Source organism: Homalodisca vitripennis, unplaced genomic scaffold (assembly GCF_021130785.1).
Source record: "Homalodisca vitripennis isolate AUS2020 unplaced genomic scaffold, UT_GWSS_2.1 ScUCBcl_1441;HRSCAF=5073, whole genome shotgun sequence".
In the NCBI taxonomy this organism is placed as follows: Eukaryota; Metazoa; Arthropoda; class Insecta; order Hemiptera; family Cicadellidae; genus Homalodisca; species Homalodisca vitripennis.
Genome location: NW_025777581.1, coordinates 50,711 through 74,951, shown reverse-complemented (window position 1 = coordinate 74,951; position 24,241 = coordinate 50,711). Strand labels below are relative to the sequence as shown.

General features: G+C 31.7%; 1 protein-coding gene across 1 annotated transcript in view; it reads right to left on the bottom strand.

The window, feature by feature from the left end:
• LOC124371456 (HORMA domain-containing protein 1-like) overlaps positions 1 to 23,809 on the bottom strand; it is a 37,780-nt gene extending 13,971 nt beyond the window's left edge. The window contains exons 1-7 of the mRNA XM_046829785.1: positions 23,668 to 23,809; positions 14,873 to 15,127; positions 14,223 to 14,353; positions 12,019 to 12,161; positions 10,899 to 11,047; positions 6,060 to 6,177; positions 2,793 to 2,935 (exon numbers count right to left, since the gene is read on the bottom strand). Of these exons, the coding sequence (XP_046685741.1) occupies positions 2,793 to 2,935; positions 6,060 to 6,177; positions 10,899 to 11,047; positions 12,019 to 12,161; positions 14,223 to 14,353; positions 14,873 to 15,127; positions 23,668 to 23,706 (978 nt within the window). The 5' untranslated portion in view covers positions 23,707 to 23,809. The remainder of the gene's footprint in view (positions 1 to 2,792; positions 2,936 to 6,059; positions 6,178 to 10,898; positions 11,048 to 12,018; positions 12,162 to 14,222; positions 14,354 to 14,872; positions 15,128 to 23,667) is intronic.
• Between the last annotated feature and the right edge of the window lie 432 nt (positions 23,810 to 24,241).

The following is a 24,241-nucleotide window of genomic DNA, read 5'->3' as shown; positions in this document are numbered from 1 at the left end:
AGCGTATCAAATTAAAGATCTTTATTAGAGGAATATAATGCCACAAACCTGACTTCAGAAGGTTGACTCAAACCAAAATGTCAGCTTATTGAAGTTTTAAAACATTTTTAGTATTAGATTTTGTATTATTTTCATATTATATGTGAAGAGCAAGTAAAATAGTGACAGAACAAATATAACAGCAAATTAAAGATTTTTATTAGTAACACACAGTTTATTTTTATTTATTTATTCTTAAAACACCAGAAGTCAAATCATGTTCACATAAGGGATAAATAATGGCCTCACACCAGACCTGAAAAAGTTTATCCACAAAAAATAACAGCTGATTATATAACCAGGAAAATTTAAAATGTTTACTTCTTAATTTTTTCATACCTTATTTACATTGTAAACCTCATAGATAAAGAACAGTGATTACAAATTTATCCATCAGCTGGGAAACCTGGGGTCCACCACTTTCACTAAAAAAAAAATCAATGTATACCTTACTAACAGTTCTTTCCCTGCCATAGTTAATATTGATAATTTTGAAGTTTTCTTAAAAGAAATTTATCACCAGTCTTTATTTCTGTGGTGACAAATCTGAGTAACAGATTAGTTTTAAGTAAGTCTAAAATCCCCAAAACGAACATATTTTGTGATTTTTTTCTCACCTGACTAAGATTTTTATAAATCACATGATTTATATAGTCCAGTCAAATATGTTGGATGATCAAAGTGGCCATATCTCAAATAGCATTTGAAAACTCCAGCATTACATTTTTTTCTTTCATTGGGCATGCCTATCTAATCTACTATGCTTAGAAAACTGATTTGAACAAGATTCTTTTATAAATATTATTGACTATTGCTTGTAAGACAAACTTCAGGTTGAAACAAGCACTCCTTGAAACGAGAACCTGTAGAATAAGGGTCTTCCTAAACCGCAAAGTTGCAGAAATGTTATATTCACATTTCAAGTTTCATGGGATGGAGATCAATACGGGGAAAGAAAAATTGTTCTATGAGAAACCCTTAAAATTACCCATGATGGTGATACCCTATGGGTGACTTAATTAAGTGTCTTACATCAGGAGGAGGCAGGCCACAAGCAATCATGAATTTTCCAAACATCAATTTAATGGTTTTTTTCTTGGTTGTTTGGTAGAAATGGCCCAGATTTGACACATGTTCTGTATAGTTAAGGAGTTGAAGTATTACAAATTATTTAGTTGTGCCGAGAATAATAATATTTTTCTATGTTCTATGTTACATATCACAAATAGCTGATTATTACATGTGACTAAAATAATTAATAAAATAAAAGATAAGTCCACTTTATACTGGAATCAATTTGAGTTATTTAATTGTGATAATCGCTAAAGAAATTTAAATCTATTGGCGATATTAATGAACGTCAAGGTAAAACATATTAGTTTGGGTCAGAGGTTGAAAGAGCTCACAACCCTGGTCCATAGACCTGGAAGCTGTAACGGATTGTCAGCCTTTTTATTTTATCTATAAAGAGAGAAGACATTGTTGGTGGTCCTCATGCTAGAAAGCACATGTTTTTATAAAATTTGATTATGAAATTTGTGAAGTGCCCATTGGAATTAATGACTGGTACTAACGAAACAATTACAAACAGAGCACTCAACTTCACTATCAAAACGCCTTAATAAAGTTCCACTCGCTGGAATAAGTGTCACTGAATTTACAAGCACGTTTCAGCATTTTTCAGCTTGATTCAATACTACTAATGAACACGTGAATACAGACATAACTGTAACTAACTTGAATAACTACACTGACATAACCACATTTTGACAGCTGACAGTTACCTGAATAGTGACAGTGGCGCGACAAGCGGAGGTTATTCCGATGTTGTCGGTAGTTGACATGATTGCCAATAAATAGGACACTACAGTGCAGTTAACTGCAAATGAGTCAAAAAAATCAAATAGGTTCGTTGTAAAACTGAATTCCGGGACTATTAGATGTCCTGAGCCAATTTTTCGGGACAACATATGACATGATAAAAAACCGGGACAATCCTGGTTTGGTCACCCTAATCTAAACTGAGGTGAGCGTTATGTCCTTCCTCGTCACGATCTTATTGTCAACAGCCTTCCTGGTGTACTTACATGACTCACTTACCCCCACCATTATGAAGTTCTAATATACGTATACATGGAGATTTAGTTAATATAAGTTTCAATTAATATTTTCAGTCTATTTTAACTATTTTTGATTATTTTTATTTGTTTTAAAATTTATTCAGACAGCATGATGGAATATGATTTCTGTTTGCAAACATTCCTTACCAATACTTATTTTTATGAATATTATTTTGTAATATTACTGATAAATATGACTAATTTATACAGTCTATCCTTAGATGTATTTGAAATTTGATATGGTTAAACCTATTGATAATTCATTGAAAAAGCCCACTCACAGATTACTAAAGTTGGTTTTAAACAGTCTTGCATTCAAAACTACTGATAATTTTAGTCTACTGTAGGTGTAAAGTTGAAAATAAAGTATGGGAACAGAAAAGTAGACTGTAATTACTTTGCAATACATGAGAAATCCATACACATACATGAACAAAACACTAATATAAATATTAGAGTTTTAGAAATGAACATTAGACAAAACACATTTCAGTGTTTCAAAAATAGATTTAGAATGTACATACTATGTAGAGTTCCATGATCTTCCATTTTTGTTAAATTTATTTTTTAGCTTGAAAGTCAGTTTCAACTATAGGAATGTGGAAATTAAGCTTAATAGTGAAAGAGACTGACCTTGTGCTGAAATTTAAAACAAGAAGAGCACTTGATAACAGCACTCGATTCATTGTTACAATCACAAATGCAGCTAATCTCCTTCTCTCTCAGACAGGTTGAGGACAACGTCTCTGACAAGGTCCTGGTCTCAATTTCTATCACTGGAAGAATTAGTACAAACAACATTAATTACAACTTTTTGTCGGATTCACTGAAAATTATATTCAAATACTTTAAAAACATAAGTACTATAGCAAAGAAATCATAAAATTAAATATTAGTGATATATGTTTGAGCATGTATGTGTCTGCATGTACAGAGCCGGTTTTAGCACTACTAGTGCCCTGGGTGAGATTTCTTCGGCGCCCCTTAACTGCAATTCAATTATACGAGGGTCGTCCAGAAAGTAAAGAACGATTGCGCATCACGGGCGGCGCAGTTCCCCCACCACCGCGGTAGATAGCTTGTTCGTTAGCCACACCTTCTGCCTCAGTGTGAGCTGAGTAGCGGTACCGTGAGGTCACGTTTGCGTCTCCTGTGAAAGTTTAAAATGGCGGCGTTAATTGAAAATCCCGCCAAGTGTGAACTGCGTAGTGTGATACGGTTTCTTAACGCATCGTAACGGGTGACGAAACTTGGGTTTCCTATCGAACCCCGGAAACAAAGCTCCAGTCAATGGAATGGCATCACTCGAATTCACCAACAAAAAACAGGAAAGAAAAACCAAATTTGAACACCAGGAATTGATGGCAACAGTTTTTTGGGACCGAAAAGGCCTAATCCATGTGGAGTTCATGCCGAGAGGCGAAACAATCAACTCAGAGGCCTACATCGAGACCTTGCATCGGCTTCGCCGCGCTATTCAGAACAAACGACGCGGAATGCTGTCGTCGAAAGTGGTGCTGATCCACGACAATGCTCGGCCTCATTGCAGTGCACGAACCAAAGCAGAACTCAATTCTTTCAAATGGCAAATCTTCGGAAACCCTCCGTATAGTCCAGATCTGGCTCCGAGTGACTATCACTTGTTTCCAAAGTTGAAAGTGTTTTTAGGCGGAAAAAACTTTTTGGGTGACGAAGACCTCAAAGAAGGAGTAAAAACGTGGCTTCATTCCTTGGCGGCAGAACAGTATAACGTCGGTATAGAAAAACTGGTGCCACGCTACAACAAGTGCCTTGACAGTTCCGGCGATTTTGTAGAAAAATAGAGTAAGTTTATAAGTATTTATAAATAAATTTTCATGCTCTTATCTTTTGTTTTTATTGACTTATAACAAAACGTTCTTTACTTTCTGGACGACCCTCGTATACGAAAAAAGGCTACCCTTTTCGTCCGGCGCCTCTGGGCGGTCGCCCTACCGCGCCCTACCCTAACGCCGCTCCTGTGCATGTATCCTACTTTTTTTTTAAAGAGAGGCCAGTCTCTTTATTATTTAGATCCCCTACCATCAAGAGCCAAGGGTCTCATTAAAAATTGTATCAAAAAGAATAAGAGAACGTTGTACTAAATGTAGAATAAATAACACAAATGAACAAAGAATTGGAAATAAGTAGGTAGGAGTGCTAGTACTCACATTTCACAAAACAGTCACCAAATTATTTGCTTAATGATAACCTTTTGTTTGTTTGTCCAGTGGAGAAAATCTTCTCCATAAAAAAGTACTGACGAATGCTCACCAGTTTTCCACATTGCTTCACAAGAGTGCCTTCTTAATTACGACCCCAGCAATCATTGCTGAGTTAGATTACATTGATGCTATGAAATCTTTTAAATTTATAGGTCTAAAAATGTACAATAAACTTTCCGATGACATTAAAATTGTAAAATAAGTGTATACCTATTAACAAAAAGGGGTATAGTTTACTGAATTTGAATGCATTGACTCAATTATTAAAATACATGTTTAATCAAACAGCATTTCAGAAATTTGTGTTTATATACTTTTACTTTCATTTTATTCTTAACAAAGGTTAAGACTAGCTAGTTTCTATACAGTTATACTTAATTTATCTTTTTAAATAAAATTATATGTTATTCTTTGGCGCTTAAAAGTTAAATTAATTTTTAAAAGGAACCTCAAAACTGGCTATTGCCATATAAGCCCCTAATGTTTTTGAGGAAAACATTTATGTTTTATTTGAAATATTAATTTTGTAGATTTATTTATTAAACATTACTAGTTTTAAGATTGTTATTTAATTGCCAATTTTGTACAAAGGTATTGTAAGAACGTTTCTTTCAAAAAATAAATTTATTCTTATTCTTTAATTTTTTAAAGAATTTTTAATTGCCAGAATCCTTTACATCCATCCAGATTGGATTCATATAGTTTATTACATATATTCATACAATTCTCTTTATTCTTTTACAGGTAATGCCCCATTGTTGGATATTGGAAATTAGCACGGATGGTTGATTCGAACGCTGTGTGATAAATGTTGAATGAACAAATTGATTTATTTCTCAAATATATGTACAATATTGCCATCACGGCAATAAAACTGTATAATTGACAAATTTAAGATTACAGAGTGAAACGAAAAAAGAAAAAGCACCATAAAAGAAAGGATTGTCCTTAGGAAATAAACCTCCATGGAAATAAAGCTCCATGCCTGTGTGCAGACTCGAGTTGCTCTGCTTAAAGAAATAATGAACTGAGTATAAATTGAGAATATAATAGAAAAGGTTAAAACTGTGTAAATTTAATTTTCAGGTGTTAAAAGCATCATATAATATTAATTTAAAAGAAGTTTAGTATAGGATATAAAAGCAGCAAGGATAAGCAAGATCTCCACAGATTATTACAATGGGACTGTCATACTAATAACAAATAATAATGAGAAGGAGGCTAGACTGTCTGCCCATAGTTCGTAGACAGCACTGCTTCTGCATCCTCAATAGACAATGATAACAACCAATGGTAAACTTTCCTTTTAAAATAAATATAGAAATTTTATTTAAAAAAAAAATTGATTTGTAAATAGTTTACTGATATATAGATAGTATGAGTATAGTATTCTTCAGATAGCATGTTCTTAACAGTATCAAGTCCTTATTGTGTAGTAATATTCCTACTGATTTGCTTGCTTTTATAAAGGAACTGTATTTATGGGGGGGGGGGGGGAATTCGCCTGTTTGAAATTTCAAATAGAATTGTTATATTATTCAATTATATTAATATTCTTCTTTTAGAGTCGATTTGAGAGATGTTACAATCTTGTTATAAAACTATTTGTAGTGTATGCTCTCATGTAATTGCTAGATTTAAATAAGATCCACATTACCACTCTCCTCAGTACAATTCCTTGCGGAGGCTTTAACAAATGGAGAGTTGTAGTCAAGTTCTTGGGATGGTAGGACCACTTCATCCTCAGCTTCACTGTCAATCTTATTCTCCTCATCCTGAAATACAACAATTTAATTTGCCTATCAATTGATTAAAAATTATTCAACTGATTTATTCATTCAATTAACCAATTGGTGGGGTATGGTGAGGGTGAACCACTGATAATAGTGGTACCACAATCATGCTATGGTGAGACAAGTCTTGCCATGAAACTTTTACTAAGTATTTGTACTATTGTCTGCAATACAGTAATACTTAATGAGCAGCAAACTCTTCCTAATTTTATCAATCATGTTATCAATTCATGTCATATTATGTTTAATGTTTCTCGTTGGTATAACTGTGTGAAATATTTTTTCGTTTATTTTTTGTTACCATTGTAGAACGTGGACAAACAATACATTTAAAATAAAACATTTTTGTTACTGGAAATATTTTACATGGCAATGAAAGTGCTGATAACAGAGTATACCTATGAAACAGAAATAACTGATTTTTATTGTTCATTAGTTTATTTTTATTTTATTGTTACAATAAAAATGTAGATGAATAGTATCAAATTAATAATAGGAACTAAATTGTAACAATTTTCTGGTTTGATGCATAAATAAAATAATTCACCACTTATCAACTACTATCAAAAAGTCAATTAGAGTTAGTAGACTTCGCAATAGTTTTAAATCAGATCCTATGAAATAAGTACAACGAACTAGTAAAATCTCACTATGATTAACAGACTAATATAGTAGGTAATTGAACCATAAAAATATCCTGATTTAGTGCTTATGTAGAGATTACACTGGATGCAACTCTTTACTTCTGTAATTATATATTTGGAAAAAAAAATATACTGTCTGAAACCAGTGAACTGCAAAATTTCCATGTCACTACTATTTAACCCATTGGCTTATACACATTTTTACTATCAGCTCAACTGGAGTTATCCTATTAAAAATGCTAAAAACGTAAGAGAATGGCGGGTTGTTTTAGGTACACATTGTGAAGTACATTATGCGCTGCCATTTCTGACTGCATTGTCGTATTCTGATGCGGTTGGCGGCGTTTCATTCTACTAACCAAAGTGTTTTCACTGACTTTTTTTAAACTAAAAAACATCGGTACATTGGTTAGTAGAGTGAAATGCCGCCAACCGCATCAGAATACGACGATCCAGTCAGAAATGGCAGCGCATAACGTACTTTACAATGTGTACCTAAAACAACCCGCCATTTCTGATTGGATAAACCTTTTGAGATGCGGTTTGTGGCATTCAACTCTACTAAGTGAGCTCTTTCAAATGAGGTATCACTCGACCCATGCTTCAATTTAAGATTTCCATGTTTTCCTCTGTGGGCCGTCCCCCCATGGTTGGTATGTCATGGTAATACGAAGAAAAAATAGTTTACATAGCCATATGACACTGTGCAAAGTTTATAGATGTTATCTCCTATGGTTTTTTAAATATTAAGCCGTACCTATACTTTTCAAACACCCATATATATGCATAGTTTGTCAGAATAAATGTTTTTTCTAAATACTGAAAATTCCAAGAATATTGATTTTTTCTCTTGTAGTACACTAATATTCTTGTAGTAACTTATTATTCATTTAAATTTCAATTAACTGTAGTATTGCAGTTTTTATTATGTGTAACAACAATATTAATTAGTCTAATTTATACTAACATTTGGTTGAAAAAGGAGTTAAAAAAAAATTATTTAGTTGGCGCTGTACTTGTCACGGAACGGTTCCGTGATATAAATTTTGAGCCAAGACTAGCTGTCACGGAACCGTTCCGTGATACAAGGCCAATGGGTTAATAGTCAGTTCATATACTGATACAATTAACATTAATTTTGCAAAGCATTTGCCACATATACAAAATGTGCCATCGGCAGCCATTGTGATAAGTAGATGTGCTGTGGAAAGATGTTGTTTGTGTGTGCTTTTACGGGACTCCAGCAATGACTGGTGAATTCACCGAAGTACACGCTAGATTTAAAGAAATTAATCTGTCCATTATGTATGTTATTTATGTTCACTGTTATGCACATTGTTTAAACTTTGCCTTGGTTAGTGCCTGCGCAAATCAAAAGGAAAATCCCATTATTTTATACTTCTTTGGAGTAGTACAGATGATTTGTAACTTTATTTAAGATAGTCCAAAGAGGCATGTGGTCTTAGAGGACAAAGTCAAACAACCTGCAATTAAACTAAAGCTTCTGAAGTCCCTTCCCGATACTAGATGGGCCTGCCATTCAGAAGTGGTGTCTCTAGTTTATGTTCCTTACATGAAACTGTAAAATCCATTGAGCAGTGTATGGTGCCTAATAACTGTTCAGAAGTTAGTTACCAGTAAAGGTATTAAAGTGAAATCTTTTAATTTTTTAATATTTGCAAATTATTCATCCCGTATTTCAGCTTATTGTGAAAATGAGTGAAGCACTGCAAAGCTATAAAATAGACCTTCGCCAAGCAGTTTATGATGTTAAAATAGATCTTGCTTTGGTAGAATTGAGAAATAGTGAAGAGCAATTTGGGGAAATTTGTTTGAACAAAACAAAGGATATGTGTATTATACCAGATATTGAAATTCCAAATATTCATAGAAGTATGAGTATCAGTCTTATTAGAAGACACTAGTTGCCCGCTTCCCCTTCTACAAGCACGCAAATAAACAAGAATTTAACCTTTTTGCTTATTACCTTGTTTTGAACCCCCTTGTAGAAAATCTGAATACTGGATTTGTTTAAGAAACAAAAAATCATATCCGTTACAGGAAGATTGTTGGGATTAAATCTTAATGACTGTTTCAAGTGTGAAAATGAAGATATTGAAATTCTCACAAAACAAATCAATGTCACTTCTGCTAAACTAGTGTCAGAAATTTTAAGCTGTTGAAATCAGAGAAGCATGGAAAAACTTCCCATTTCTTTCTGCCTAAAAGTGTTCCGAAATGTATTGAGTGGTTTTCGAAGTTCCAACGAGGTTCACAAAACCTCAAACAAAACTTGGTGTCATGAAATCCAAGTTCAGATCTACAATGCGTCAAGATTTTTTTTAAAAACTTGATGATTACTTTTATGGAACAACAAATGGCTGTGAACGTAAGAATTTACATCTTCAAGAAAACTGTTTCATTCGACCGTCGGATGACTATAAAGTGACTATGTAATACTTGCCATTTAAGCGGTGTGTAATACTTTGATATTGACTATTTCAACTACAAAATAATAAACTCTAACCTTTTTTTATATTGATTTGTTTACAGTACACATTGATAAAACTTACACTGTGTTGATACTAAAATGTTTCTGTGTACTTGAATCTAAGTAAAAATTCTAAATTGTAAACATCTTTACATTCATTATATAAACTGGTTAGTAGGCCTACTATCATTATACTTTAAAAGAGTCAATTATACTGAATTGCATCACCACTACTGAAGTCCTGCTCACAACTATGACTGTCTGCTAATGGAAAATTTTTATTCTAGTATAGGAGTTTCATTAAGGTCTGAATTCAGCTTGTTCAAAAGCAATACCACCATTGATATAGCTGCAGTATACTAAGTATACTGAAATGGGTTAAACAATTGATATACTAAGCCTAGCTAAGTTTAACCTGTCATAGCTCTGATTAATAAGTCAGATGACCATGGTCTGTGTAAGTACAGTGGAGTCCCGCTAATCCGAACACGTGTAATCCGAACGTCGGTTAATCCGAACAGGTCCAGGAGGAATTATTTATTACGATAATGAACAGTTATAGGAACTAATTACATAAAACATGAAAATGGGTGCATCATTTCGTACATAAACAAAGAAAACTTCAATTAAATAGACATACAGTATTTTATTAAGACAAATTGTGTACGGTACAGTACATAAATAATGAAGTTAAATACAGTACCAAATTGAAACTTATAGGTTAAGTGTGAGTTAAATTACTGTATTAAGTAGTGAAATCCAACAAAAATTGGACGTACAGTACTGATATTATTATTGAGTACAATATTAATTGTTAAAAGACATAAATTCAGTTATTGTCTTCTGTCGCATTGAAGAGAGTCTATTGGATGATGCGTAGTTTCGTACAACTATTGATCGCGTGGACCCGTACAATATCCAGTACGCTCACATTGCTTAACAATAGAACTCTCACACTAAATACGGTAAATGTGCTTAGTATTCGCAAACACGTTTATTTGTCAAGAAATACAATGCAACAGTCAGAAAACATGTTTTAATAAACAATGTTGATAATTCTATAACAAAATAGACCCATCTCAAGTTTAAAACCGTATTTTTCTGTAATTCTGGCTAATCCGAACAATCACGTAATCCGAATAGGGCTCGGTCCCAATTAGGTCGGATTAACGGGACTCTACTGTACTGCTAGTACAACTGTGGCCATATGGCTACACTAGACTATTATGGGGCACCCAAAGATTACCCAAAATATACAAAATTTTAAGGCAGTGCCTTTGGACATTCCAACATAAGTTGAAGGTTATTCTATTCCCTCTCATGTTAACAACCCCTTAACTGTCGAGAATCTCCTGGTGTTCTTTAGAATCTCAATGAGAATGTTCCTCTGTCATAATGACCAAGAAATCCCTTATAAATTGTCTTTATGGGGAAAAATTTTACAGAAAAGTACCATTTAGCTGTACATTTAAAAATAAAAATTTTCTTAGATTCACAAACTTATGTAAACATTAATGTTAGAACATCTTTGAAACGGGTTAATTGAGTCCTATACAAGTATTAACTACCTGGTTCAGAACTGACTTTGTTGACAGAGCAATTCCTGTGAATTTAGACTCGACCTTTCCCAATTTGATGGTGTAAGCTTCAACTGGAAAGTTTATAGAAAGAGATTCCACTGGTATGAAGTGCTCTGGCAATTTGTAGCTGGCAGGCACTGAAACAAAGAGTAAATCATAGTTTTTGTATATATCTATACAATTATATACTGATTTTGTGTGTGTGTGTGTGTGTGTGTGTGTGTGTGTGTGGGTGTGCTCGCGCATTTGTGTGTGATAAAGAAGCCACATCAATTCGTGATTGATCAGATAGATCAGTGATTGATTAATCTTCAGCCAATTATGAAGTTCTACGCTCTTCATTCATCTGAAGAAATGTATTAGTAGTCTACCAGTTTTAATCTAACATTTGTTGAATAAAGATGGCTTTCTGCAATAAAGCCAAAATATTTCAAGACGAATTGTATTATCAAGGTCAGGTGATAAATTGGGAGGGCATCCCAATCGTTCTCAAAAAGTTACACTGCTGAATGCTTAAGAACTATGAATCCAGACAAATATAAATTTGATAAAACACCCTTCATTATAATAACTATTTCCTGCTATACCAACTGAAACACAATAAAATATATAATACAAAACTAAAAAAACTCTGATGCAGCATTACGTAACTATTAATCATCAGATATATAAATAAATGTTAATTTAACATCAGCTAACAATATACATAAGTGGTGACTTTCAATATTTTTTTGTAAATTTCAGACATTATATAACGATTATTTTATGTGTCCAATGGTCAATTTCAAGTGTGTCCAACTAGAAAGATACAACTTTTATATTTTAATATTTTAGCCCTTTGTAACCCATTTTGACAAGTAGTGTAACTCACAATAATTTATTTCATAGAAAAAATGTCTCCATTGAAATCAAGAAAAAACCAGATTGAGTTCTTATACAATGCAAATAAGCTCAGACTAGAAACAAAATTTGTCTAATGTTAAACACTAAAAATTAAGACATGTTCTCTAAGAATAATCTAATAATCACTAGCTATTATCTCTATTAATAATATTATCTCTAAAAATAATAAGTTGATACAGAGTGCAGTAATGAATGATCCACTTACCATTTTCACAGAACTCAAGCCGCATGCTTAGTTCAGAATTATTGGGAAGAGGTTGTAAGTTTTCTGTTATCACAATCAATCTACGCAATAACAAATGTATTGCAGACATAATGTTATCAGGTACAGTCTTGCTTTCAAGTGTCCTACAAAATAATCAGCTATCATGAGGTTGAACTTCTCTTCAAAATATTTATTCTTTTTTTTGTATTCTAAATTTCTTAAACATACACATTATTATTAATCTCAAAATCTTACTTCTGACCCAAAATAACACAGATAGTAAGTTTCTTTAGACAATTTTTTAAAATGTTAATATCAATTAACGTAACTTTCAACACAGAGTAAAGATTCTGTGTAAAACTAGAGAAAAAATCAGATTCTGATGTTGGAATACAGTCATATTAGATGTTACAAATCATGAAATAAAACCCACCCTCACTAAAAAATTATGTTTTTTTTTAAAGTAAGTTTTGAATTATACGAATAAAAGTTAATCTATTTTAAGTATAATATATTTCATACCTAATGAATATTTATTTATGTATATTTATACAATGATTCTCTGTCACTGGTATGACAAAATGTCAATCTTATGCCATAATTAAATTTGAAATTGTTTATTTCTTCATAAAATTGTAACAAAGGTATAAACCATTACAAGTAAAAAAAATACCAACAAAAATTAATATAACTGAGTAATAAAATTATTGGTTGTAGGTAAAGTTCTTAACTGAATCTGACCAAAACAAAAAATGGATATTTATGTTTTAAGCTATTCTTGTTGAAGATTCTTAATGGATTATTGAAGACCTTTCTACTTTACCTTCCTTTCCTTGCCTGGTTGGTTAAATATTGGCTGGAGCACACCAATATCTTTTTATCATATACAGGCCCATATTTATGCACATGGTATTCTGTGCTCTCGCAAAGGGCGGCAAGATTTGGGGACAGCAAAGTTTTAAATTTAATTTTTCATATTCATAATAAAATATTCACAAACATTAAAATAATTATAATATGTTAATATGATATTATTCATGAGTCATGCCATTATAAAATATTGTGTGAATGAGTGTGGCGCACTGTAACATACATCGGTTAGAATATATCAACAGATATTGATCTAGAGAGAATCCACCACCACTGGCACACTGCTTACCGCTGTCAAAAATTACTCTCGAATCAAAAAGTATAGATACTCGAGATTGAAAATTAACCATAATTAACTAATAGAACTACAATAATGAACATTAAAAATTAGCTTGTTTATTTCCACATTTAATTTATACAGCAAATAATTTATAAACTTACAAACTTCTACTTTTTTTCATTAATCACGAAAAAAGGTATTGATTGATTTTTGGCGATTTTCAACTAAACTACAACTTTGAAAATTCTTAATACAGAAAATTATGTTTTTTTTTTTAAGTAAGTTTTGAATTATACGAATAAAAGTTATTATCAAAGTGCTATGTTAACTTTTATTCTTGAACGGGGAGAATTACAGAGTAAACACTTTGTTTTACTCTTAACAAATTCGGCATTGGTCATACTATGCTCTTACTCATTATCCTGGGTGCGTAATTTTGTAAACCACTGTAAAAAATTTTTGTTTACGTGTAAATTAAATCATACTTGATCCCTTATGTGTAAGGTATAAATTAACATATGTGTAACTATACATTAGGGCTGGCTTTTGGATGATGGTAAGAGGTGGGTAGGAATGGGGAGGGATGGTAAACAACTGATGACACTGAGGCACAATATGTATAGCGGGAGCACAGTTTGGTGTATTGACATAAAACAAAGTGTTTTCTGTCTAAAACGCCCATGGGGAGTCCATGTAAGATATGTTCATCAAAACCTATGGACAGTGTGTTCCAAAATTAAGTTGAGTGTTTGAATCTATAAATTTTTAAATGTAAACATAGGGCAAATCATATGTCATTGTGTGGGTTCTCAAAGGCCCAGTACCTCATGTTATTGGGGTTTACTTCGCCGTTGCTGCATTGTTTGTCATTATATACAAAATATGTTTGAATGTTATAATATAAAATTTGACTATTTAAAACATTTTATGTATTTTTTTAATAATGTGTGGGTATTCCATTCATAAAAATGCATGATTGATAAAAAATAATGTTGTATGAATCTTATTTCAACATATTTATTGCACTTCAAAAACAAAATCTGTATATACTTACATTTCCTGTCCAGTATTTCCATTCAAAATATGGCAACTGATTGCTTCAAAGTTATAAGAAAAATTGAAAGTGTAAACTTCCAAAGTTTCATGTCCATCTTGTTCTTGTATGACAAAAACCATCTTCTTCAACTAATATATGTCAAAACGATAATAAACATTTAAAATCTTTAAAGATAGAAGATAAAGTTGCCATAAAATAGTTTATAGTAGAAGAGTACTTTTAAAAATAACAAAACCATTATTAAAAGCAAGAATTACTTTCTGAATTATTTATATTATTAGTATGAACATTTAAGAAACTGGGAATTTTATAAGTGTAATAAAGAATCCTTGTGTTGTATCACGTTATTTGCAGGCTTATCCGTTCTACATAGAGTGTAATAACATTATTTTTATACAAACAGATTTTACATTAATTTCCTTCCTTCAACAAACAAAATTTAAATTAAAGAAAAAAAGGGAAATTTGATTATATAAAGTTATATACAATATTTTAAATTAATTTATACTACAATTTGATTATATAAAGTTATATAAAATATTTTAAGTTAATTTATACTGTATTCTAAAAAATCCAAGTAAAAAAGTTCTATTTTTGTAATGTTGTATCAATCTTAAATAAAAAAAGTATAAGCTACATTAACTTACAATATTTTCTCGAACTGCCTCAAATGCACTCTTAATCCAGTTGATCAATGTGAATGTTGCAGGGATATCACTATTTCCCTTCAGGAGCCAAATCTTCTGTCCACTTATTTTTATTGTTTTAAACGCTGATGGTGGAAAGATGTTTCTTATGTATGAAACAGTGGAAACAGCAACTCCTACGATCTGCTTCATGAAGTCAACAGACTTCTGCACTGATATGTTAGGGTTTTCTAACACAAATTCTTGTACCTCAGTCTGAAAAGATAATACAAACAACAAATAAATAAACATATACATGTCATTCTAGATAGATGGAGTAAGATTAGCGCCAATTGGATTGTTATGTTACATTCAGCAGGACAAGTAGTGTGTGTGTGTGCTCTCACTTTAGTCCAGTGGAGCTGCTATGAATTGATAACATAGGACTGTTATGTATACATGAATGTAATGAATGACATTCTGCTTCTGGTATCTACAGGATGACCTACACTTAGGGCTAGCTTAGCTCTGAGTCACAAATTTTTTCTTCTTCTAAAGCTCCTTTAAGCTTAGCAACAGGGAACAAAAGTCATTTTGTCCTATCTCTACAGTTTCCTTTCTTTACAAAACTAAGAAGGTTATTTTAATCCAAGAATTGAATTTAATCCGAAAATATATTCTAAATTGGATTACTTTGTGTATCTACAAATTATTTAATAATAGACTATTAAATATTCTAAGTAATAACACAAATAATTATACCATTCAGTAATAGGGTCCAATCATGATTCTCATATTGTGAATTTAACAACTACCACTCAGATTTCAAAAAACTCTTTTTTTAATACATTTTATAGATAATTTTACATGTTTATTTTATTTTCAGTGGAAACAAATGCATTGTGTTTCACTGTTTAAAATGGGAGCATTGAGCTTCCAAGTACAGAAAGAATGGCCATATGTGAAGGAAGATTATCCATTTCAATATTTATACTTTTTAAATTATAACTCTCAAAACCATAATCATCTTGGTTTTGTTAACCCATTCAGTGTAGTGGCCATTTTTAAGTTATATATCCATAAAGTGTAGGCCTATCAATTGTAGATTTCCAGACCTTTGGGAGAAAAATTGTTGTAAACAATTTATGTAACCAATTTTTCTGTTTTTTGTCAATAATATTTGCAACATAATACATATTTCTATAAAATTTCTTTAACTTCTAAAACAAGGCATTTTTATTTATTTTTTTTTATTTCAAGTTTGACTTAAAAGTTGTTCAAGGTATGAAAAATCCTTTTATATCTAATGTATAAAATACCAGGGAAATCTAAGTACTACGTATATATTATTTTTATTTACATGAAGAGAAAACAAGATGATGTTGTGTAAGCTATTTAAAGTATATTTTCCCTTAAAATTGCAAGTATTTGGAACCAAATGGTATAAACTGCAAAACAAGCCTTAACCATATTTATTTTATATATTTATAGTTTTAAATTTGCAGAAATAATAACTAAAATTAAATACAATTGTTTAAATGGATTTTGTTTATAACAGTACTTTTTTCACTTTCCACAATTTGTTTTAATCTCATAAATCAACTAGTAGGTAGTTGAACGAGCTGACAGTAATGCCTACGTTGCCCCCTCTCAATATATGACGAACGGAAAACATCCCTCAAAATAGCACTGATCAGTAAAACGTAAAAACCCATAAGGCTGATCATCAATGCTTGAGAGCTAAAAATTTTACAAATTCACCCATCCATATTATAGTCTACATAACATAGCAATCGCTACTGCTGGAGTGAACATTAAAATATATTTTAAAAAGGATTACTTTGTGAAATAATGCAATATTTTATATTCTAAATAATAAAACAAATAATTTTATAATTTAGGGATGGAACAACATTCATAGTTCATACTGAATTTAGTAACTACCAATCAAATAAACAAACTTTGTAAAATTGATTTTATGGATAATTGTAAACATTACTTTTGTTTACAGATGAAAAATATTTATTGTTTTTGTCATTTTAAAATGAAAGCCAATCAACATCCAAATTTGGGAAAGAATGGCCATCTACATATACAAGGTCTATAAATTAAGTGATGAGAACAATTACACAAATTTTTATTTTAAAATATTTAGAATTCTATATTGTCACCTTCAAAATAACTTCTTTCTGAAGCAACACAGCGCTAGAGACGGTTTTTCCACTAATCATAGCAGTGGTGGAACTGCTATACTGGAATAGCCTTCAGCTGGTCGGTCACAGCCTTTTGAATGCTTTCAACAATTCCAAAATGAATTCCCTGAGGTGATTTTTCAACTTCGAGAAGAGAAAAGGTCATAAGGACTCAAGTCAGGTGAATAAGGAGGTTGAGGAGCCACAGGAATGTTTTTGCTGGCCAAAAAATCATTTATTGAAATTGCTGTATGACAAGGAGTATTATTGTGATACAACACCCACTTGTTCTTAATATTTGGCCCTTTTAATGACCCTTTTTTTGAAGTCTTCCAAGAACTTCCTGGTAAAAGTGTTGATTGACCTTCTGGCATTGAGGTAGAAACTCTTTGTGAACGATTTGGTGAATAAAAAATATCAAATCAGCATGCATCTGATTTTTGACTACGTCATCCTTGCTTTTTAGGCCTTGGGAGAGGTTGAGGTGTGTCACTCCATGCTCTGGCGCTTAGTTTCTGGTTGGTACTCAAACATCCAAGACTCGTCACCAGTACTAACACGATCCAGAAAATGAGAGTAATTTTCAATTGAATCCAAAAATTCACCTTTCCTTTCTGGCGTTCTTACGGTCTTGTGTAAAGTTTTAGGAACAACTTTTGTGCAGACTTTCCTCATCCCCAATTCAATGGTCAAAACTTGATAAACAGTGGTATGAATCAAATTTAACTATTCCCTAATCATTCTGACTGTCAACAACGATCTGAACTCACAAGATCCTTTCAAATGCAAAAGACCTTCCGCTACTTGGTCCATCTTCAATCAACTGTCTTCCTTCTAAAAATACTTTAAACCACCGAAAAATCTGGGCTCTTGACAAAACACTATCTCTGTAGGTGTGCTGAAGTTTAGCAAGAGTTTTCGTTGCACTGTCCCTAAGTCTGAAGCAAGACCTGATAGAACACCATTGCTCGAAATTGATGTCACTCATTTTTAGAACACAATACAAAATCTGTTTCACAAAAACAATCACTGTACACAACCAAATGACATGAGCAAGGTCAAACATGTACTGAAGGAGGATCACATGTTCCTTTACCACCCCTACAACCACAGCCAATTCATTGTTGACAGACCAAACGTGACGTGCCAGTCTCATTACTTAATTTACATACCTCATTCAGGAAAATTAGCTATTTAAAAAACTGAACCACCACCTTTTGACAAATAACCAGATTACAACACGAATCCAAGTAAGAGATGGCTCTGAAAAAACACAAACAAAGCTTGAAAACATATGTTTTTAGTGTCTCTCTTCAAGCATTAAAGTATCGAGCCACTTGTACAACTGACCTTCCTTTAAGCCCAATAAGACATACACCAATACTTTTTACAAATTATAATTCTCAAAGTCATATGCATAAAGTGTATGCATATTATTGTTAAATATGTACACTTTTGGGGGAAGATTTGTTGTAAAGAGTCTATCCAACGAATTTTCACAATTCTTTTTGCAATAAAGTAACCAAAATAATCTATATTACTATGTCTGTTTGAAAATAAAAAAAAAACATGTAAAATAAACAAACAACTTAATTATTTTAAGTGTTATGCCTAGTTATTTCTAGTCATGAAATTTTTTTAGATATATTATGGAATTCTAATATGCATGTAAACTACATAGATATTATTGTTAATTACATAGAAAGTGGGCACGATGATGCTGAAGTATATACTTTCTTAAATTGCAAGTAATCAAGAAAAAAGTTATAATTTGTAAAATAGACCTTAAATTTCTTTGTTTTTATAAATTTATAGTTTTATTTTTGCACAAATAATGACTAAAATTAAGTAAAATTGTATAAAAAATTTTTATTTTGTTCAAAAAAGTCATATAATCTTTAGTGGAAGATAAACAATTTCTGTTTTGCATCTTTAATGTTAAATTCACCACCTCTACTTTTTATTTCAGAGTCTTTTGTAATCTCGAAAAAGGAACCAATAATTAAAAGGGCTGACAGTAATGCCTATGGCTAGTCATGCGGGCTGTGATGCTGCCCCACGTAGATAGCATCAAACAAAAAACATCCCTCAAGATAGTACTGATCAGTAAAATATAAAATTCCAAAAGACTGATCACTAATCCCTAAAAACTAAAACTATTTCAAACTCACCTAGCCATATTATTCTAGACAGCAAGGCAGCCACTGCTAATTTATAACTGCACAAAGAATTAAAATTTCCATATTCTTTTAAGTTATGATTTTAAGTAATGATTACAAGTAACTGCCGAGTGTGTCAATTGTTGTTCTCATTAAGCGATAAGATAGGGGATACATAAATTCCAGACATCGATGAAATACAAGAGTCTACTTAATGTGGCATAGTTTTATAAGCCATTAAACATCTATTGAGTGGTGGTGAATTAATGGAAATAAAATAATTTATCGGTTGTGAATTAACTGTCTTATTTGAAACTTTGTCTTCGTAAAATAATAATAATAAATATAAACTATCCTTAGTATTATATTTTAAATATAATAATTATATTTTAGTAGTTTATTTTGCTAATAAAATATACCATTACCAGCAACATAGACAGTATGGACTAACTTATGCTTCATTCAACCAGCACTACTATATCAAGAAAATAAGATCATCATAATTAATTGTATACTAGAATACTGCTATTTTGGTGAAATGGCTCAAATAACTTTGTAATTTTAAGTTAAATATAAAATATTATCGAAATCCAAAAAGTCATAATTGGCAATACTGCTACTTTAAGCACTTTTTGTAGATTCAAAATAAGTGATACTGCAACACTCAAAGTACTAAAAAGTATTAAAGCTGTAAAAGCCAGCTCTTACTATATTTGGATAATCTTTCTGCCCATAGATATGGATAAATAGTTGAAAACTCCACTGAAAAGACTGTCTTACAAAATTTTTAATAGAGAATTATTGAAATCAAAATGGTAGGCTAGTTAGTAAATTCAATGTTTACCTAAATCACTTTGTTTAAGATACTGCTGACACATCAAAAAGACCTGATATTCCTTATAGATGATAACCATTCAAGTATGATAAACATAAGCATGATAGGTTTATATCAAATAATATTATTAATTTATGTGTAGCCTATTTATAAAAATTATATTAATCAATGTGGCTTCTCTTGGTTGAGCATTACAAGCACAATATAAAATGTAACCGACCTAACAAGATAAACCAACACTTAAAATTTTTTATAACGAATCGACAAAGCTGAATTACATGTCCTATGATAAAGTAGGCCTACTCTTATTTTGGAAATCTTACGCCCTTGGTATAGAAATGTGAAAAATGATAGGCCTACCATGGTAAATTTTAGTCTCGCCATAGGATAGGCCTACAAGAGAAACATACCATCAATAACCTATGTGCAGTATAATTACCAGTGCGGTACTTTGGGATTATACCGACCACACCCAGACATGAATTGTTATTTGACATTTTGCTTCTACTGATTACTAGATTAGCGTAGAACAATATTTTATCAATATAAAACAGGAATTGTCTTATCGTAAACTCCTCCCCATCCTCAGACAGAGGTCAAAGTCGAGCGGTCTAGTAGATAACGTGATTGCAGAGTCTCGCCGCCCGTTCAGCTGGTGCGTCCCTTTGTTGTACTTCCGTGTTTTACCCCTACATTTCTCCAAACATAAAAATTCAACAAAAACAAACATTCCCAAACAAAAACTAAACTCTTTATTGATAAAAAACACACAAAACTTGTTTTTATTCTTGATCACACTCCACCACCCAAAATGCGAGTGCCTCCGGCTATCAGCGCGCTGATGTCAACGAAAGAAAAACATCCCTCGAGATAGTATCTATCAGTAAAATATAAAATTCTAGAGGGGATGATCAGAAATATAAATTGAATTGTAATGGAAAGGCGATTATGTACCGTGCAAAAAACTTAAATAATCATGTGATGCCGCGCGGCCTGCCGTATTCGGGATTCTCGAGAAAGATAAGATAACAGCGACAACAATACCTGGAAATGCTTGTTGATTGATGGAATGTTAGTTCTGTTACTCAAATATATCGTTTTATAACGTTCTAAGTTCATTGAAAAAGGTTTAAGCGTTGGGAGCATATAACGGAATCTGACCCCATTGATAATCGTTTTAAGTTTGTAATTTTGTAATTAAAGAGTTGTTTTTTCGTTCTATCATGTTTGTTTCTATAAATTTATATTTTTGTGTTCTTCATACTGGTGTGGTCGGTATAATCCCAAAGTACCAGCAGTGCTTGGCCACAAGGGCAATTGAATCAACTAGGCTATAAATTAGAAATATCTCGAATATTGAATATAAAAACATTTTACATATAGATATTCATAATTAAAAATTGCTGATATTGTTTAGTACAATCTTAAAATCCTATAACATAATTCAGTTTGACATTTTTGTTCCAAATTAATTTAAACAAAGTAAAATCATGTGTATGGTATTTGAGTAATAACTACTAGAGATGGGAAATACTGTTATTTGTCAATAACCTATTACCAAATTAATTAGTATTACGTTCCAGTAACCAGACTCCTTTATAATAGATTACAGGTAAGGTACGTTAAGCGGACCCAGTTTTGTATATCGAAGAATGTAATCATCGATACCTAATATTCGCATCTCAAATCCTAGACTATCAATCGATATAAAAGTATCTATAGTCCTCAATAACAATCATATGTTTTTAATTAAAATATGAATTTAACATTTACAGTGATCAAACAAATTATTATAACCAAAATTAGGAAATTGAAGACGACCATATTTGCTCCTCTCACAGTTATAGTTATTTCTTTCCCACAAATTTCACATAATGGGTTTTTCGGTTAGAGTCCAACACGTTGAAGCCATTATGTGAAATTTGTGGGAAAGATATAACTATAGCTGTATTATCATCTTTCAAAGCAATGTCGGGTAGTTTTCTAAAATTGACTGCTATTTTTAATAATGAAATGTTACTTACAGAAAATTGAAATATTACGTGTATTATTTGAAAGTGTTTACAGCTGTTGGTATAGATTTGGCTGCAGTATAATAAAAGGCCACCACCACAATAGAATCAAAGTATATTCTTAAAAACAGTAAAAAGTAACTAAATGTTAAACTGTTTTGTTTGTTACATTTTATAGATACACATAACAGATAGTTTTTATATAACGTAATTCTTGCCAACATTTTTGTTTATATCATAGTTTAGATAATCATAATATGATTCTGTTGTGGTGGTGGCCTCTTATTATACTGCAGCCAATTATTTAAGTTAATTGTTCAAAATAATTAATCAGTATCGATTGATTATATCGATGGTTATGATTAATAGCAAGGGAGTGGTATACCATCTTTGGTAGTTTGGACAGGGGTGGTGAATTTCTCCAGGAGGACCTGATAGGTTGTTTTCCGCAGTTTGTGGAACTGCTGAAATTATAGACTGATAGGCCTCATGGTTTGTTTCCGGGGTGTGCAAAAAGCCCTTGTGAGGCTTAAGTGCATGGCAGTAGGCCGCCCCAAGGGAAAAAAAATCTAATATCATTTGCCAATTTTGATATAAAAAACCGGGTCCGCTTATTGTACCCTACCCTAGATTACCTATAATAATTATGAATGATAACTGAGAACACCATTGTAGTTAGTTAGGGTTGTTTCATTTGGGTAGGGTATGATAAGCGGACCCGGTTTTTTATATAGAAATTGGCAAACGATATTACTTAATTATAACCATCGATACAATCAATCGATACTGATTAATTAATTTGAACAATTAACTTAAATAATCTATATCAGCAGCTGTAAACACTTTAAAAGAATACAAGGTAATATTTCAATTTTATATTTAAGTAACATTTGATTATTAAAAATGACGGTTAATTTTAGAAAACTACACGACATTGCTTTGGAAGATGATAAAACATGTTTTTCATGACTTCAACATGTTGAACTCGTGGGGGAAAACCCATTATGTGAAATTTGTGGGAAAGAAACAACTGTAACTGTGAAAGGAGCAAATATGGTTGTCTTCAGTTTTCCTAATTTTGGTTATAACAATTTGTTTGATCACTCTAAATATTAGATCCATATTTTAATTCAACACATGTGATTGTTATTGAGAACTATAGATACTTTATATCGATTGATAGTCTAGGATTTTAGATGCGAATATTAGGTATCGATGATTACATTCTTCGATATAAAAAACCGGGTCCGCTTATCGTACCCTACCCTTTGGTTTCAGTAGTTATATCAAGGATTCGTTAGTCATAAATATTGATAATTCAATTGTCCTGATGGCCACTAATAATACTCCAGCCAAAAAACCTATCTGTATAAAATTTGAACTTAGCCTAGGTGACTGTCACAATACTGGAAAGGCTGTTACTGATTAAATTTATCATAACTTACTAAATCAATATAGTTAGCTGATCAAGAATAATATTTTAAAAATATATGATAGCTTAATGTAATTTACATGCAAGTAATTAAATCAGCCTACATGAGTTTTTTCAAAAAGGACTAATGACTTTGTATAAGAAGCTTTCTGCAATTTGCCAAAATTTTTCAATACATTGACTTACCTTTTGTTTATTTTTAAGTGACTGTGCTGAGCAAGGCATTTTTCAGAATTCTCTTGAGATATAACTTGATTTTGAACAACTTTCCAAACAAACGTACGCTTTAAAAGATAACACCACTTTACACTAACAACAATAATTCTTCTTCTTCGTTCCTCTCAGCCCGGCTTACACATCGGCGCACTGTAGATTTGGATCGGAAGCAGATGTGTACCGGAACAGTGTTAAAAATGTTGACATAAGAATGAATTTTACGACTGTTGGTTCATACAGTCATATATATATATATATATATATATGTATAATATATATAGTATACATTATATATAATTGCTTACATTATACATTATATATATATATTGCTTATATATATATATGCAAAATATTTAATATATGTTATTTTTTTCGAATACCTCATCTAAACAATGTTTTTATAATAACAACTGGACAATACTGTACAATATTCCTCAACAACCTATTTTTAACAAGTCATTGCTGCCTCATATACTATATTGAATTTCACTTTACATTCATATTCAAATCCTAGTTTTTTTCAGGCTGGAAGAGAATTGAAGCG